The sequence below is a fragment of the Catharus ustulatus genome, chromosome 9 (assembly GCF_009819885.2).
Source record: "Catharus ustulatus isolate bCatUst1 chromosome 9, bCatUst1.pri.v2, whole genome shotgun sequence".
NCBI lineage: Eukaryota > Metazoa > Chordata > Aves > Passeriformes > Turdidae > Catharus > Catharus ustulatus.
This window is the reverse complement of record NC_046229.1, coordinates 31,993,685-32,011,351: the sequence shown is the minus strand read 5'-3', so window position 1 is coordinate 32,011,351 and position 17,667 is coordinate 31,993,685. Positions and strand designations below refer to the sequence as shown.

General features: G+C 40.0%; 1 protein-coding gene across 4 annotated transcripts in view; it reads left to right on the top strand.

Moving 5' to 3' along the window:
- The window catches only part of RALGPS2 (Ral GEF with PH domain and SH3 binding motif 2), a 121,163-nt gene that overhangs the window by 78,068 nt on the left and 25,428 nt on the right, over positions 1-17,667 (top strand). For all 4 annotated transcript variants that reach the window (XM_033067163.2, XM_033067164.2, XM_033067162.2 and 1 more), the window contains exons 9-13: positions 1,690-1,827; positions 2,715-2,805; positions 5,150-5,217; positions 5,866-6,001; positions 6,845-6,996. In XM_033067163.2, coding sequence (XP_032923054.1) covers positions 1,690-1,827; positions 2,715-2,805; positions 5,150-5,217; positions 5,866-6,001; positions 6,845-6,996 — 585 coding nt within the window. The remainder of the gene's footprint in view (positions 1-1,689; positions 1,828-2,714; positions 2,806-5,149; positions 5,218-5,865; positions 6,002-6,844; positions 6,997-17,667) is intronic.

The following is a 17,667-nucleotide window of genomic DNA, read 5'->3' as shown; positions in this document are numbered from 1 at the left end:
GGTTTTGGTTCTGTCCATACTCTGCCAGCACTTGAGTGCATTCAGTTTACTGCGATTGATCCTTCTGGTTTCTTCACAAAGGCAGTGCATTTGAAAGAGAATTACTCTTGTAGGCATTGAAAATTATTTTAGATTTTGCAGAAATGCATTCAGTAGGTTAGAGAACTTCTTTACAGAAGACTTGTTTTTGATTTAGCTTAAAGGAAAGATCAGTACAAGTCATTCAGAGGTAATTCTACAAACACAGTGGTTTATAAAATCCTGCATAATAGTGCAGGTGCCTATTACAGGGAATTGCCTTATATATAGTTAATAAATAAGATTTACTTCCTTCAGTGGAAGACTGAGTGGATTTGGGATTTTTAAGGCTTGTTTGGGCATGGGTTAGTAAATTCAGGTTCAGGACAGTTTATGCACTCTAGGTAACATAGCAGTTAAATGCAACTACCTGATGTTTCTGATTATCCTTTCTGGTTTTTAGCAAACTGTTTCTAGCAGAACAGAAAATTGAGAGATTTAGTAGTATATCAGGTAATGTATAATACCTTTTTATTCACTTTTTTATATGTCACCTTTCAACCACAAGTATTTTAATTTGTTTTTGTGTGTGCACACACACACACGTGTGTGTGTATGTTGCTTTTGGAGGGATGCCCAGAGTTTCCCAGCTCACATTTGAGGACTGTACTTGTTAGGTGCTATACAAACACAACTGCTGTTCTTGTGAGGTTGTTTTAATACTCTTCCACCTGTAAAGCCAAAGTCCTTGTTATGATTTTGGTTGTACAAGGCTGAGAGGTGAAGTCAAATATAATTTAAAATTTTCCCTGTCACTGAAACAAGCTTCTTAAATAATATTATTTAAGTTTGTATCATTTTTTAATTGGGATATCTGTGAAAGATGCAAGGGACACAGACCAATTCCTTTGAACAGCAGAGGTGGTCAGGATATGCTTTGCTTAGTTGAGACAAATGGGTGAAGTTCAAGAAATGGAGTTGTAGTTAGAAATAAACATTTTATCTACACTAGTAGATACATGCTAGTTATCTACCATTAGTGTACAAGGAGGAAGATTTTCTTCTCTACGTGATCAGAGGATTGAAGGAACAGATAGGTTGCAAGCAGTGCAGGGGAAGAAGGCAGGTAGAGAATATGAAGTGACATGTAGAAGGCTGTAGGATCTTTGGAGTTGTGATTATTACAAACTACAGGATTCATTCATTCCAGTCTGGGTGCCCATTTTCCCTGGGTAACCTTTCCCATGTTGCTGCAAGTTGAGCTTGAGAGTTTATTCAGCTTGAAGAGTAATGGGTATGATTTATCTTTCTATTGTTTTTTAATTGCTGCATTGGAGGAATGAAGTAGTGGACTTCTTAAACAATTAATTTTGATGGTGTGTTTTAGCATTGTGTGTTTAGTATGCTTCATATTTGTCAAGGGAGTAGTAAATTGGTGCTGTGGAGAAGATGAGGTTTATGAGTAGCTGTGCATGTCCTTGTGATTACTTTTGGATTTCTAAAATGATTTCCCAGGTAAATTGAAAATCCTATTCTGAGACAATGCTTTTGTCAACCTAGTTTAATGTTACTGCAAGCAAAAATTCTTCATGATATTCTTGATGAGGGCTTTTTTTTCTGATTAATGAAAGACATTAAACAAAGGAACTTCTCATTCTAATCTCATTTCAGGTATTTATCTGTCAGACTTGACATATATTGACTCTGCCTACCCCTCAACAGCAAGCATTCTGGAAAGTGAGCAAAGAACAAATTTAATGAACAACATTCTTCGAATTATCTCAGATTTGCAGCAGTCGTGTGAATATGGTAAGCTAGTGTGTAAATATCGTAGTGTTAAAGAGAAGAACTTGAGAAGCTTTAATTTTTGTCTGTCATGATGCGATTTAAGTAGGGCTGGACCCGTGTGAATGCCATTAACACCCTCCCTCATCCTCTCAGCCCAAAGGTCTGGATTTATTCTAGTATGTTGGTTAAGAGAGCATCAGGGTGAGGAGACAGAATAAAATTGCCTTTCTCTTATATCGAGCAAACTGCAGTATATATTTTCTGATGATAGATGTGTAGTAGTACATCATACACAAAAGTAGTTTTGCTGATATTTATAAGCCTGTATCCCTGTGTTCATAATCTTATGACTGAATTATAAAAATAGTATTGCTTTTGGAAGAGCACTTTTGCTGGAGATAATAAAATACATTCGGCTTGTCTTTTGGACATTTATAGTTCTGTCCATAGATCAAGTAATGTATTTTTTTCTTCAGAGATGGTTTCCCTCACAGTCCTCTTCCCATTCTAGTAAAGTCTTAATGCAGTGTTTGTGATGGTGGAATGTGAATTAGCACAGAATTGTGACTTCCTGAAAGTTCAGTGTAAGGAGAGCATGAGTTGTGAAGGAGCTGTCAGACAGCCATCCATGTTCCAGTTCTGGGCCCTTGGTTTGGCCAAGGATGTTGTCTCACATTTCCCTTACATGTCCTCTGATGAGCAACTCTGGGGTTAATGTGTGTGGGGAGTGTCAGCTCAGTGCATGAGAATTGCTATGAAGTTCTAAAATTGCAGTATCATTAGGGCCTGTAGTTTGTTGCTCCATCTCATAAAGAGGCAAGAGATCTGAATATATCAAATAGTTTCTGGAAAAAAACTTTGCTTACGAGTGAGTGGCACAGTGTCAATGAATGCTGTCTGTTTTCCAGATATTCCTATGTTGCCTCATGTCCAAAAATATCTGAACTCAGTTCAGTACATAGAAGAACTACAGAAGTTTGTAGAAGATGACAATTACAAGTAAGTACAAAATGCTATAAACTGACCATAACTTACTACAAAACTGCTTCCATAACTCAAAGCCTGTCACTTGTGAGATTGCACTGGGGAATTGTGTTATATTATGTGGGTGTCCCTGATGGCAGGGGATTGGAACTGGATGAGATTTAGGGTTCCTTCTGACCCACACCATTCTTTGATTCTGTGACTATGCACCTCAGACGCACCACCTACAGGATGTTGTGCTCAAGGCACTTTTCCACATGCTGAATGGCAGATCTGCTTCCTTTTCTATGCCAGATTGCACCAAGCCCTTGCTTCAGGTCGGTTTGGTCTGCTGAGAAGGACTTTCTACATGTAGCTCACCTGTAACACTGTTCTGTCATTAAGAGGAATCCTGTCATTGGAGATGGCTTAAGTCATTCTTCATCAGAATAAAGCCATCTGTGCATCCAATCCTAAGTTTTTCTGAGGGTGATTTAAAGCTTTCACTTGCAGATAATACTTCATTTTATACTTTTCTCTTTGATTAGGTTATAAAGTGTGAGTAAAATGTAAACACTTGATTTTTGAGAGGCAAGTTCCTGTTCCTCTCTGTCTCTGCCTGTTCCTCCCAGCCTCCCACCCAAGGTTTCTACATCCTTAATCAAAAGATTATTACTGTATTAAGTGATTTGGCATCCAGCAAAACTGGGGGATGGAAATCTCTGGCAAGAGACAGGAACTGAGGATAGGAAACACCCTAAGGCAAATCTGTTGCCTATGAAGGAAGGTTTTGTTCATTGGCTGATGTGCTGGAGGAGGTTCCCCACCCATTCCCATCCTGCCTGCCTGGGAAGTTTGTCACCTCAGAGGGCTTGAATTGGTTGCTTGTGCAGCTCCCTTGGAATAGCAGGAGGGGGATGCACACTTTAAGAACAGCTGTGCTTTGCCATTTAATAGCCTTAACTTGGATTTACTGAAAGACACAAAATGGGGACCCTTCAGTTTGTCAGAGAACAGTTATCGAGGACTCCGTTAACAAGAAGACCCTTGCCTTCTTTTTGAGATTTGAGTTGTTCTCTGCATGTCCCTGAGGGAACATCCAGCTTAATCTTTTTCCTGGGATGTTCTACAACCTGATTTGGGAAGTGTCACTTGTCTATCACTGAGTGTAAAGCTCTGGTCAAACATTTGTAGGAAGGAAGGAAAAAAGCCAGCCCAAACCCAAGCTTCTTACCTGCAGTGTCTCCTTAGTACATTGTATTCGTGAATTTTGATCTCCACCTTCCTGTGCCCTCACTGGGTAAGACTCACTAGCAATTGGAATTTAATTGATGAAGGAGCTGCAGTCTCTTAATCCTGTACAATCCATGTTTTGGTAGCAGGGCAATGGCTGGGGACAATGGCACATAAATCAGAAGCATGGCTGCTGTTCACAACGTCTGGTTTTGCATTGATGGCTTTTGTACATCTCCAAGCTGAGTGTTTTTATGGTTGAGGAGTGTATTTGAAGAATTGTTCTTACTTAAGAACAATTGGCTCTTCTACTTTTCATCCCCTAAGGTGTCTGTCAGGAAAAAGGTTGAAGTTAGAGAGCTATGACTTGAATGCATGTTTTTTCTTCCTAAAAGATTTTGTTTTAAAAAATAAAATTATGAAATTGTAATGAGTCATTACCATACTATCTGGGAATGGAAGGGAGAAGACCTGTCAAACTTTAAACATTTTCTCCCCAAAATTAAATAGATGTTTTTTCAGTGTTAGTAGTTTCAGAGATTTTAGTTCTGCAAACTGTGTGGACAAGATACACTTAATCTTCATAGAATTATCCGCTCCTATAGTCTGCCTTTTTTGTGGGCCTGCTGGAAATGGCATTAAAAAGTTACAGAAAAAGCTTGAATTACAGCTGAAATCAAGTTGATAATTTATTTTCCAAAACAGAAGATTTCCAAAAGAGGATTTTGACTTTTGGACCAGTAAAGACAAAAGGCTTGGTGCTTGGCACACTAGTGTACTTAATAAAAAAATGTAAAATATAAAGTATTCCAAGAATAAATATTTCAGCCAAGGTGGGGGAAGAAGTTCTGTATTATTTTCATTTTTGTTTTCCCAGATTTTAGCTGGAATAGCAGTTTCATGTGTATGCCAGCCACCCTGGGGCACTGGAGGCCCTGGTGGTCTGTATGAACCAAAGCAATAGGCAGGAAAAATCAAGTTTGGATACAGTGTTTGCTAAAGATAACTCTGTACTGTTTGTATTACCTTCATAGTATTTCTTGCAATCACAGAATCAGGCAGCTTGCAATTATAAATTAAAATTCTTCTTCACAAACATACATTTTTATTTCCTGATGAAGTAATTTTTAATGTTTCTTTAATGCAGACTTTCATTAAAGATAGAACCAGGGACCAGCACCCCACACTCTGCTGCTTCCAGAGAAGATTTAGTAGGTAAATGCTTAATACATGTAAGAAGACTTGAGGTTGTCATGTGCATTATTTTAGAATTGCAGACGTGGAAAATATTTACCTGGGGCTGTAAAGAAGTGTGAAGTTTAAACACTGCATGTTTGTAATAAAAAGTCTAAAGGTGATCTGTAAAGAAGGAACTGAGTAATTTTTTTAGGTTCTTGTATGTATTGTGGCACTAAGTTGTTAATGTCATTTGGGGTGAAGAGCTGTTAAATATTCATTCTTTGTTGTGTCTAGACAGGAGGGCCTTCATTTAAACTTTTCATGGCATAATATGCTTCCAAAAATGAACGTTCTTCTTGGTCAATGCCAAAAGTGGTTGAAGGCAGGAGTTTGAAAATGTAGAATCAGTAAGAAGTGCCCAGTGTTGGTATAGAGATGCAGCCACCTTTAGGACTTGCAAAATATTTTCGCTGGATATTTGAACTAAGTGTGTTTGGTTTTAATCCTGTGCAAAAACCCTGAAGTGCAGGGGGTTTAATTATCAATAGATCAATGAGTTTTATTGCCGTTATCACTTAGAAAGGGAGTTTAGGCAGTTTTGTGCATCTTTTCCATGATGTTCTATGAAGTGACCCTGACAGTAATTCTGAAATTACTTGGGAGTAATGTCTTTTTTCTTCCCAGGCTCTGAAGTTGGAGCATCTCCACAAAGTGGACGGAAAAATGCTGCAACTGAAGGAGCTTTGCTACCACCAACACCCCCTTCACCTCGGAACCTGATACCCCATGGGCATAGGAAATGTCACAGTCTGGGATACAAGTCAGCATTTTACTTGACCTAAAAATCCTGAGTTGGTTTTTTTTTTTTTCTTGAAGTGATGTATCATCTTTCAGTACAAAAGCTTTGCTTGTAAAAACTGGCGTGACTTTTACACAGTGCTTTGCTTACTGAGCAATTTGTGGCCAGGGAGCAAGCTCAGAAGTATTATGCTGGTATCCCAACCAAAGAGAATTTAATCAAAATAGGAAGACTGAAGTTTTAATGATAAGACTAGTCAATGAGTTAACCAGAATGGCTTTTTCTGAATGACAAAACTATCACTTCTTAGTAACTCAATGCTTCTGTAAATGTTTCAATTTCAAAATTCTATCACTGCTTTATTTTTACAGGGTATTTTTACAGGGAGACATCCTTTATAGACTTTCTTTGCAGACTAACTCTGTTTAGTAATGGCTTCAGGCTTTTTTCATATGAGTGTACTTCTAATAATACCTTGATATTATCTCATCATTTCCTTTGTCATGTCTTCAAAATGCAAGATTGTAGCTACCCAGTAATGAATAAGTTCTATTATGTAAATTTACCTTTAATGGGCTAGAATGCAATGCTGCAGTTTGGTTATGTCTTATAGAAGACAAAAATGGCATAAGATATTGAAAGTAATTGTTAATGTACTCCTGACTTCCTCTTCGTTACACGAGTTCTGTGCAGTTTGAAAGAATTCAGTTGCTACCAATAATTTATTTGTGCACGACTGCTTATGGCCTGACCATGTTTTAATTTGGCTTTAGGGGCACGGTGCACACATCCTTCAGGATGTTAAAGCAACTCCTGAGACACGGGAGGCGAGGTTGTAACAGTTGTATTCTTGTTGCTTTCTAGTTTCATACACAAAATGAACACGGCCGAATTTAAAAGTGCAACATTCCCCAACGCAGGACCACGGCACCTGCTGGATGACAGCGTCATGGAGCCCCACGTCCCATCCCGAGGGCAGGCTGAGAGCTCCACCCTTTCCAGTGGAATTTCAATAGGTAGGAGCTGCAAACACACCCAAAAGCCTGGGCTTTTAATAGAGATTTTAGCACAATTTAGTGGTGATTGTGCCTGCAACAGTGCTGTTCTAAAATACTGCTTCTGTTGTAGAACGAATCTGAGAATTGTGCGGGAAGAAGGGTGACTTCATTTATACAGCATGAACTGAGAAATTATGAACTTTTTATTTTTTTTTTCCTATCCCTGGTAGTGATACAGCTTCTGGTACTTCTCTTCCTCAGTGGAGGTGGAAGGAAGTGCAGGACATGATTTTCTATTATGTTTCCCCACCTCCAATCAATTCAAGTTTAAAAAGCTTTATAGTGCGATTTCTGTTTAAAATGCCATATTGACTTGACAGTACAAATTACTGACAGTTTCAAGAGCGTAATTTCTAAATGCTTCTGACTTTGACAGAAGATAGAAATCTAATTTTCAAATACCTCAAAATGTCCAAATCTACTAAATTTTGATAAATTATTTATCTTCATATATTTAGGGTGGTGCTTTTTTGAGAAGTTCTACTTTCTGAGTTTCTTCTGTGACAAGAGGGGCTTTATTTTCTTGCACATAGATCTTTTAAGTGGAGGGAGGACAGGACACAAGTGCCTCTCAAATCCACCTGTTTGCAGCCAGGGCTGACAAATGCCCTCACTGCAGTTGCTTTTCTTAGCATTATTTCTTTCATTAGAATTCAATGGTATTCAATTTTTATGCATTTATAGTGATGAAAGACCCTTGTAGTGTTTCACATTTCTTTGGATAACTGAATTTTAAAAGCAGTTTTGCTTTTTAGCCTTTGTGGAAGGAAACAAGTTCACAGACTGTCAGATGATGCTGCTTTCAGGAGCTGTACATACATTTTCTTGAGGAGAAGGCCTTATGAAATTAGGCCAGAGTAGTTGTTCTAAGTGAACCTGTTCACATTAGACAGCTTCCACTATTTTATGTGCATTGCCCATCTCTGTTCCCTGCAGGTTCTGTGCTATGGCAAAGTTTTCCTTTTCAAAGTCATCCATCAGGAATGGTGCTACTCCTCAGCATCCAGACAGCTTCCATTCCCAGGGTTTGCACAGTGCAGAAGAACCAAGCTGAGATGTAGCATTGCCCTTTTCTCGGCACAGTGTTTTATGGATGTTTTCTATCTAAATGCCTAAGAAATTCTCTGCAGTCGATCCTTTTTTTCTGGGTAAATTATTTCTGTACCTCCATTAGAATCTAGCAGGAAGGTTTGCTAAAGCTGACAGGCATTTTTCATGAGGTACAGTTGAGAACCAGTCACCATCTATATATTTTGGAGAATACAGGATGTTCCTACTTTGTCTCCTCTCTGAATTTTTCAATTCTGTTCTCTAGCTCAAGCATGACCTGACAAGCTGGAACAAAATTGCCACTTTAGAAGACTTGCATTAATGACTTGTAAAGCAGCAACCTTGGGCATTTTGTGCAAGATCAACATTTGTGGTTAGAAATTCCCCTCTCCCATTCTCTTTCACCTTCAGCCTCTCCATACTCAGTTTTATCACTGTTTTGATGGTCCAACAGTGTTGTTATTTTTGCTGCTTCTTGATGATGAAAATTTCAGTGACACAAAAGGTTTGATAGACATACTAGAAATACACATGGAAGAAGGGGTAAGTCCTAGAGGTTTCAGTATCTATTACTGCAGAATTCTTGGAAATGTAAGCTGTCTGGCATTCTGTGCTGCTGCCTCGGCAGGATTTAAGGAAGTTGATTGAAGCTGCTGAGTTCCTCCATCGTGTTTGAAGTAGTCTGTTTACTCAGGACTTGGAATTAGTACAGTCACTGCAGCAGGGAGGAGGTTTATGGTATTCTACAGCACAGCTTCAAAAGACAGTCAGGAAAATGTCTCCTGAACGTGTGCACTGAAAGGACTGTTATTCCTCACCTTACCCATAAATGTGGATTTAAGCCCATTCCTCTAGAAACAGGACTACCTTTTTTACATATAAGCCTCTATAGGACTTAACTTTTCGGATAAATGATCCTTTTTCAAAACATGGACAGAGTTTCTGCTATGTCAGCACCTTGGATGTGCCTTTGAAGACAACTGTAATGCTGCTTTTAATCACTGTGTTTTGAGGGCTCAGAAGTGTTTAGACCTTTACAGTCCTTTCATGTTGGAGGATCTGATAGGATCTGCCTCTGTTAAATACCAAAGCACCACCAATGTAACAACACTGTCCATAGGAGTCTGTCTGCAAGTCTAAACTAAAACACACATTGAAGTGATGATGGACATTTTGGTTATGCCATGCTGGGAAAGGCTGACAGTCCGTTCTGGGAATGATGCAGAGCATGCCACAGTTTTTACATCAATGTCATTAATATTTCACATATGAAGAATATACTAACTGAGTGGTTTTCATGGCACTGAATGATTTCTAAAGCAACAGCCATGCAGAAGGTAAGACAGAATATGGGGTTTGCTCAAAATAGGCCAATCTGGGGTGTGACAGCCATGGTCAGAGACCTTTATCAGATTATTTTCTTAATTTCAGCGGTTGGAGGCTGATTATTTACATTCAACTCCTTCTGAAAACAAACAAAATAAAAACCATTAAAGATACAGCCTCTTTTATATTGATTTCTTGTGCTTGGGTCAAAGCAGTTCTTGTTCCTAGCGCTGTGGGACAGTGTTCCATAGCTGATGGTCATGTGTATGCTGGAATCAGGGAGCTGTACCTCTGGTTCTGTTGTCATCCTCCTATATTATAAATAGGTGCTTGTTTTCTGGACAGAAGATTTTAAAAGGTGAGAAATCTTTTTCCAACAGTGCCGGGGCTATCCTAATAAGAAGGAAGAAACACTTGTCCAGTCCCATATACAGTGTCAGATGGGAAATGCTCTCTTGAATTCAGGAATGTAACAATAGGAAATAATCTCTTCTAAGTTTTAGACATTTGTAATGTAGATGGCTGCATTTGAGCTGGTTACAATTGGAGCTCTTTATAATCACATAGAGAATTGAAATCCTGAAGCATATGATTCATCTCATTCTTAGGTGAGTGGCTAAAAAGAGGTTATATAGCTTGAGCCCTTAAAACCCCGTTTTATTTCTGTTGATTGGAGACACTCTTTAGAGACAGCACGTGAAAATACAGACAGATGAATAGTGCTGAAGTGTCTGTTTTGTGCAGACAGTCCAGAATATCTGCTTTCAGTAAATTGGGACAGATGCTTTTACTTGGAGTGGAAGTTGACTGAGAAACCCCCACTCACTGCTATCAGCCAGACCTAAAGCTACAACGTGGTTTTGTTCTTGGAGGACTGTGTTTGGATGAGGTCACTGTTTTGGTGAGGTCACTGTGTACACTCTGCCCGCCTGAGGTGTGAGCACTACTCTTAGCTGGGTTCAAGGAACCACCTGCACAATCGTACCACCTGTTCTCTGCCTGTATTTGCCTCCTGTCACCTCCTCTCCTAAAAGCAGAATAAATTAAGATGATTTTACGCTCAGAAATAGCATGAAATTTCCTTTAATTCATAAGATATTTTTCTAAAGAATATACGGTTCTCTATTCATTCCCAACTTTCTTACACTTTTAAAGTATTTATTGCTTAGGTGTACTCTTAAGTATCTTTGCAGAAATGTTCAGCTTGTTTCATTAATGTTCTCAGAAGCTTTGGATTTCCACCATTTCTTACAATATGACTCTGCTACATTAATTAATTTCTTAAGCTGAGTTTGTTTACAATGACAAATTGTTCAGATAATTCTTAAGAAGTAAAAGGACAACAAAAATAGGCCCATCTTTTATATATTGCTTCTGTGTGGCTTTTCCCCTTTTAGAGCATCTACCCTAGAGGATGCAAAGTCACTTTGCTAAGGAAGTTACTCTTTGAGAATGCTGTCTCATGCATACCTCTTAAAAACAGATGCCAAGGTATGAACACAGGAACACTGTTGAAATTGAGATTATAACTTGAGGTGTTCAAAAATTCACAGGAAACAATTATGGATTGTGTTTGTAGCAGTGTTGGATGCAAATTTTTTTGAAGCTTTTTTTCCCCCCATTTATTTTTCCTAATCTGCAATTATATTGATGAAAGCTCTGGAAAAACTAGTGTTCTTGAACATTTGCCTTTGTTTGTGTGTTGCAATCACTGGAGAATAGCTTTAGCCTTTGTTCTAATGCAGTTGGTGGAATTAATGCTGCAGAATCAAAGAAAGGTATTTTAAATCAGTGTGAATTAATGTAGGAAAGTGCCTTGTAAAAACAGTACATTTCCAAACCTAAACTGACATGAAATGCATATGAGAATATCAGTATTTTGATGAATTCCTCTATTAAATCACCACCTCAAAGTTACTGAATTCCACATGGGATTTTATTTCTCTTTAAATAAATGAAGTATAGGTGTAGGTATACAGTGTATTCACTTAGTTTCAGGGGTCTTGGCAGCCTGTAGAGTAGAGATCTTTACACAGTCAGTGTTTGTTTGATTCTTCAACCTGTACTGTGCTGTTGAGGTGTGTAAGACTGATCAGATTTCAGATAGGGTTTCATGCAGAAGAAATATTTTTTCATGTTCCCTTTATATGAGTATATGGATGGTTTATTTATGTATTTCCTTTATGTGAGTGTATGGATGCCTATCTCTTGCACTAAAATCCGGTTTTGCTATTGTGAACTACATCTTCAGTAATAGGGTAAATTTTAAAACTGTATAATTATTAGAAGTTAAAAATACCCATGTAGGCACCTGGATTTGAGAGGAGAAGATACAGTCTAGCACTCCAGCTCTTCCCCAGTCATTCTTGGTACTGTTTGGGCCAAGGCTCATGCTCTCGATGTGTTAAAATCAATGTACAGTAATTTCATGACCATAAGGTACCAGACTATAAGGCGCAGCCCCCGAGAGTCAGCGAATTTGGCAACTTTGTAGATCATATAAGGTGCACCAGGCTATAAGGCACACTTTTTTTTTTGCAGCAAGGAACTGCGCGGCGTGCAACAAAGTAACACATTAGTAACAGAATCGTGCCATCGCAGGTTTACTGGCATGTGCTCAATTTGCAAACATTTTTCACAGATTGGCATAGCCTTTAAATGCAGTCCCAGGTGCCCTCCCCATGCCGTGAGCCTCGGCACTCCCACCTGCCCGCGGCGCCAGCAGGGGAGGCAGGGCTCGGGGCGGTCGCGGCTCGCAGCTTCTGTAGTCACCTGCTCCCGCCTTCCCCATGCAGCTCGTGCCGGGCCAGCGGCGGCGCTTCCCTCTCTCCCCGCGCGGTGGTCAGGGCCAGCGCCGTTCTGCTCTCTCCCTGCGTGGCTCGTACTGGGCCGGCACAGTGCCACGCTCTACCCGTGCGGCACGTATGGGGCTGGGGCAGCACCGCTCTCTGCCCGCGCGGCACGTACGGGACCGGCGCAGCAGCGCTCCACTGTCTACCTGCGCAGCACGTGCAGAACCGGCGCCGCCTCCTTCTCTCCCCGCGTCCGGGGCCGGCGCCCCCTCCCTCTCTCCCCGCGCAGCAACCAGGGCCAGCACCGGCTCCCTCCCTCCCTGCGCGGCTCCTGTCGGCCATGGCCGCCCGCTGCCACCCCCCCCCCCTCACAACTCGGTGCTCCTGCGGCACCGCCCCCCCATTGCAGTTCACACTTCCAGGATGGCAAATGTTGCAACTTTGTACATCATATAAGGTGCACCGGACTATAAGGTGCACTTCCGGGTTCAGGGGAAAATTTTAGTCAAAAGGGTGCGCCTTATAGTAGTGAAATTACTGTAGTTGTACAAACTCCCTGTTTCTGCCCCATCTTTATTTGTTTGTTATTTGCTTTTGTTGATTTTCACAATGAAACTCAGTGATGGTATTAAAAGTTTCTATCAGTTCTCTGCCATGATATTGCTTGAGTCCTCTGCCAGAATTCCTGCCATCTGTATTTGGTTAACTGGGAAGCCAGGGTTAAGCTACTCAAGCTTTACAATAGTTAAATGGTCATGAGCTATATATGAGGATTTGCAGTGTGGTGAGCTCACCAAAGCTGAACAGGGGTTTCAGGGCATGAAGCCCATCTCTGTGGTGTTATCTGGGCTGGGCTGGGCTGCAGACATTGATGTTCAGGCGTCTGGAGCAGTTTTTTGTGTTTTCACGGTAGAATTTTGAGCTCTGTCGGGTCCGTCACCAGCTCTGGAAACACAGTGTAACCGGAGCCAAGAGAGTGTCGATGACAGATTTGGGAAGGGGAAAGAATTTTTAGTCTGAAAACTTTTTAAACTCTTTGGGGTTGGTTTGTTTATATTAACACCTGTTTAACTTTGGGGACTAACTTCTGGATAAAGACAGCCTGTGTTAAGTGTTCAGTAACCCCAGACTTGGGGCAGTGAGTGGGTGCTGTGACCAGGGGATTGAATATGGGATAGCATAGGCATTCCCTGTCCCGTAACTGGGAACCTCATGCTGTTTGTGTGGCTGGAACACAGACCTCTCACAGACATGCATCTACGTGTGCATATCTCCAGATGTGAGCAGAAAATTCACATCTGAACGGAGCTGCCGTGCCAGGGCTCTGCAGACAATCCTGGGCCTTCTCAGATAATCGCTGGCACAGTTAGCAAAAAAGCCATCTTGCCAAATGCTGTTATTCCTAAGATAGGAAAAAACCTTCATAAAGATTTTATTTTGTTTCAATCCTGCCCAAGAAATTTATTAGCAATGAAGAAAAAAAAGAAGATAGTGCCTTGTGTTAAGTGGCTTCTTACATAAAGCCAAAATTTGTTTAGAACCAACTAACAGAAAGGGCTTATACTACCTAGGGTTTGTTATTAAGTTTAACCTGAAGAACTTGCTTGAGGTTGTTGGAAAAACTCAAATATTGAGTACATACTTGAGAAGAATTTAAGAAGGTGATATATTTTTAGAGTACTGAATGAATGAAATATTTCCAGTTGAGGTGACACTCAAATAGTGCACTTAATGCTTAAACAGAACTTGGCTAGACATCTAACTTTTATTAAGTTAAAAACAGTCCCTTTTACCTCTGTTTTGTTTTGGAAGGAGAGATGTCACATATTTTCTTTTGCTTTTCAGGAAAGGAGTGTTTTTAATATCAGAACTTGTGTCTTACAAAATATCTCCTAGAGAGTTTTAGAATCTAAAGAATCCTGTTGGAGATGTTTTTATATGGATGTTAGAGGAATAGTCAAAGGCTAAAATTCAACCTTTTCCAGGTTTTTGTAACAATTTTTACAGCCCCTGTAGGCATCAATGTAAATGTTAAATCAATTGCTATGATGTTTTGTCTAATGTTTTTTACAAATTGATGTTCCTTTTAAGTGTAATTGGCAATTTTTTTGCCAATAGTCTTTTGGAGAAAGTGAAACTTTTGGTTTACAAAGCCCTCAAATTCCTGTAGGTTTTTTCACTGTACTGATACTGTACCGAGGATTGTCACTTTGTGACAGGTGACATTTTAGCTCTTGCTTTAGATTGCTTTGCATTTTTACAAAGCAACACTAGCTTTTAAATCTTTCTGTAGTGTACTTAACTCTACAGTTGAATACAACTTTATTAGCAAAGCTGATAAAGTTACCACAAAATGTCATTTCAGGTAGAGTACTAATGTATCAGCCTACTTTAAATGCGAACAATAACTTCATAATACTGTCTTAGTAGGGGGTTTTAATTGTGTGGATTTATCACGTGGGCCTAAATAAAGTAGAGCTCTAGTCACATTAAATCTGCACTTCTTGCTAATATAAAGCTAAATTTAAGCAGTAATAAGAAAATAAATAAGATCATGAGAATCCCTAATGCTTTCAGTGCTGGCTGGATGACTTGACAGAAGTTGCTGCACTCGTTTTACAGTTTACAAACTTCAATTATATGCAAGGAAAACTATTTGCATGTTGGGGTTGAACTCTACCATCCTAATTGTCATTCCAACTGCTAAAAGTGTTTCAGCACCGTAAGGTCTTACTGTAATAGATTCTACCACAAACAGCCTTCTTCAAAGACAGTCAGCTGTGAGGTCTTACCCAAAATTCCTGCTTAAAGTTGTCTCTTAATTGTTTAATCTGATTCTCTCTCCTCATCTACTTATTAACCATGCTACTTATTAATTTGAAGATACTTCATGTATTGCCTTACAGAGTATGCAACTGTGGTTTCATTAGGATGAAATAAATCACTGAGCTTTTCACTGTGATGTGGATTGTAGAATTTGGTGAAAGTATTGAGTGACAGTTGTTTCTTCCAGGAAAGGATAAGGACTTTACAGAGACTGCTGCTGTAACAGCAGACTCCACCTGGATAGGTTACTCCACTTGTTGCTCCTTTTTTTCCTGGGATAATTCATGATTTACCTGGTAGTCTTTCTGTATAGAAGTGCCTGGTATAATGTGGAGTTCAACCCACACATTATCTTTTCCATAATCTGCACTGGGCAGAACTGCGGATTATTTTCATGGTCACTTCTTTGCTCACCTGCTCTGTGGCACCTGAATGTTTGCTGATAGATCCAGTCTGAGAGGGTCACTTGAAGTGCAAGCACACACTTAGCTGTAGTAACTGAGTCTCTTTGGTCACTTGTCCCCACAGTTCCAGAGGAAGTGTAAGTCAAAGGAGGAGTAACTGTGCTACTCCTCCGTAGCAGAACTACCTGCTGCTGTAACCCTTCCAGCAGCTGGATGCTTAAGGACCAGTGACCTGCAAATGGAAGTACTAAAAACTTACAGGCACTTCTAGAAAGTAGTTCAAGTCAGCTGTTGAATATTTTACCTCCGTGCTTGCAACCCTTTTTATGCCTCCACTAGAACATCACTTCTGTATCGCAGAGCTCCTTCCACTGCACAAGAGGCTCTTACTGTAGTGTTAGTGTGAACCAGATTAGGACTTCCCTTTAGGAAAAATTTAGAATAAGCTGAGACCAAATTATCTAGTATCCCATAGAGATCATGTTAATATGTCAGTGTTGAGCTAATGTTTGCAAAAGAGGCATCTCAGTTGAATTGGCTGGCAGATGAAGGGATGTATTTTCTCTTAAGTTTTGCACAGGGGGAACTTCAGCCCATGCTGAGATTTTTATGACTCTTGGCTGGAATTGCCCCTGCTGTGTGTAAATCTTTATTGCCTCCATCTTTACTCCGTGTTTACTCAGTGAATATCTAGACCTACTTTGTACACATTATTTTTCAGGGCAGCACTTTTCTCTGCTGAATTTCTGTGTAAAATTACAGGGAACTGGTTCCCATTTTCAGCTGCTTTTTCTCTGAGGGAACTCTTAAATAAGGAGCATTGATTCAGATTCTTTTGTTGATTTGTTTTCTGGTTTGTTTCAAAGTACTGTAATTTCACGGTTATAGACCACACCATTTTGACTAAAATTTTGGTCCAAAGCCAAAGTGCGGCTTATAATCATGTGCGACTTATATATGGACAAAGAACAAAAAGTTGCTGTTTTAGTTTGGAGGACAGGTGTCTGCTGAGAAAGGCAGGAGCTTGTCTTTGAAATGGAGAATGTAAACCCCCTCCCTCCAAATTATTATAATTTTGAAATCAAGGGGCTTTCAGGCAAAGATATGGGAATTAGGAATAACAGTTCTTTTCTAGGGAAATTAAAATAGAAATACAATACTACAAAGGAACAAACTCCAAACCCTGACAAAGTCAGAGTACAACCTGACACGCTGTCAGGCAGGGTGTTGGTAGCAGTCCCATTAAATGGTGGCTGCATCCTCCTGCAGTGACAGATGTGGCTCAGTTGAAGCAGTGCTCCTGTACAAGGTGCAGTTTCCCTCCGGAGGTCCAGTGGTGATGTGGAGAAATCCGGTTTTCCTCTGGAGTCCAGTGGAGAAAGGGGCTCCCTTAGTGTCCCAAAACCTAGTTTTTATCTTGGTAAGAAATGTTGGGCTCTTCCCCCTGGCTGGAGCAACTTCCAATGGGATGCAGTAATTTTATGTCACACAGTGGGACTCAATGGGCCATTAGCAGAAAATGACTCGCTGGAGGAAGGATGTGTTGTGAAAAGATAAAGAACAATGCCCTGCCTGGTTTCAACGGATGGCCCATTAGCAGAATATCTGCCATTGAGATAAGGATCACTGCCCCCACCCTCAACAGATGGTGATAGAATAGATACCTTTTATCACACTCTGTATTGTAACGTGCGGCTTATAATCAGGTGCGGCTTATGTATGGACAAAGAACGAAAAGTTGCTGGCACCCGGAAGTGCGGCTTATACTCAGTGCGGCTTATAATTGTGAAATTACTGTAATTGTGAATAAATTTTCCCTTTATATATGGGTGTTCTGGCAGCAGAACAAACAAGAGCAAGCAGCAAAAGGTGGCTTCAAGCATTGACTGACATTGAATTGCACTGATATTTAGGCTTCGGAATTATCTGGAGCCATAAATGTTGGTTTGAAGTGGTGAACACGTGGGCAGCTGTGCTGAAAGGTGTAGAGCAGCAAGGCAACAGCTTGGAATTGGGTACAGAGACTACTGACTTCTGTTAACAGCATATCTACTGATAATTATTTACTTATTTTTAACCTTACAGGTAACACCCACCTTGTATCTATATTTAGATATTCATTTTACAAACTGATGTGATTTACTGGTATTGTAAAGTTACTGTTTTTTTTATGGGACTGCCATGAGTGAATGCATCAGACTTTGGGGGTTTGGCATTTTCCTCTATTTTCA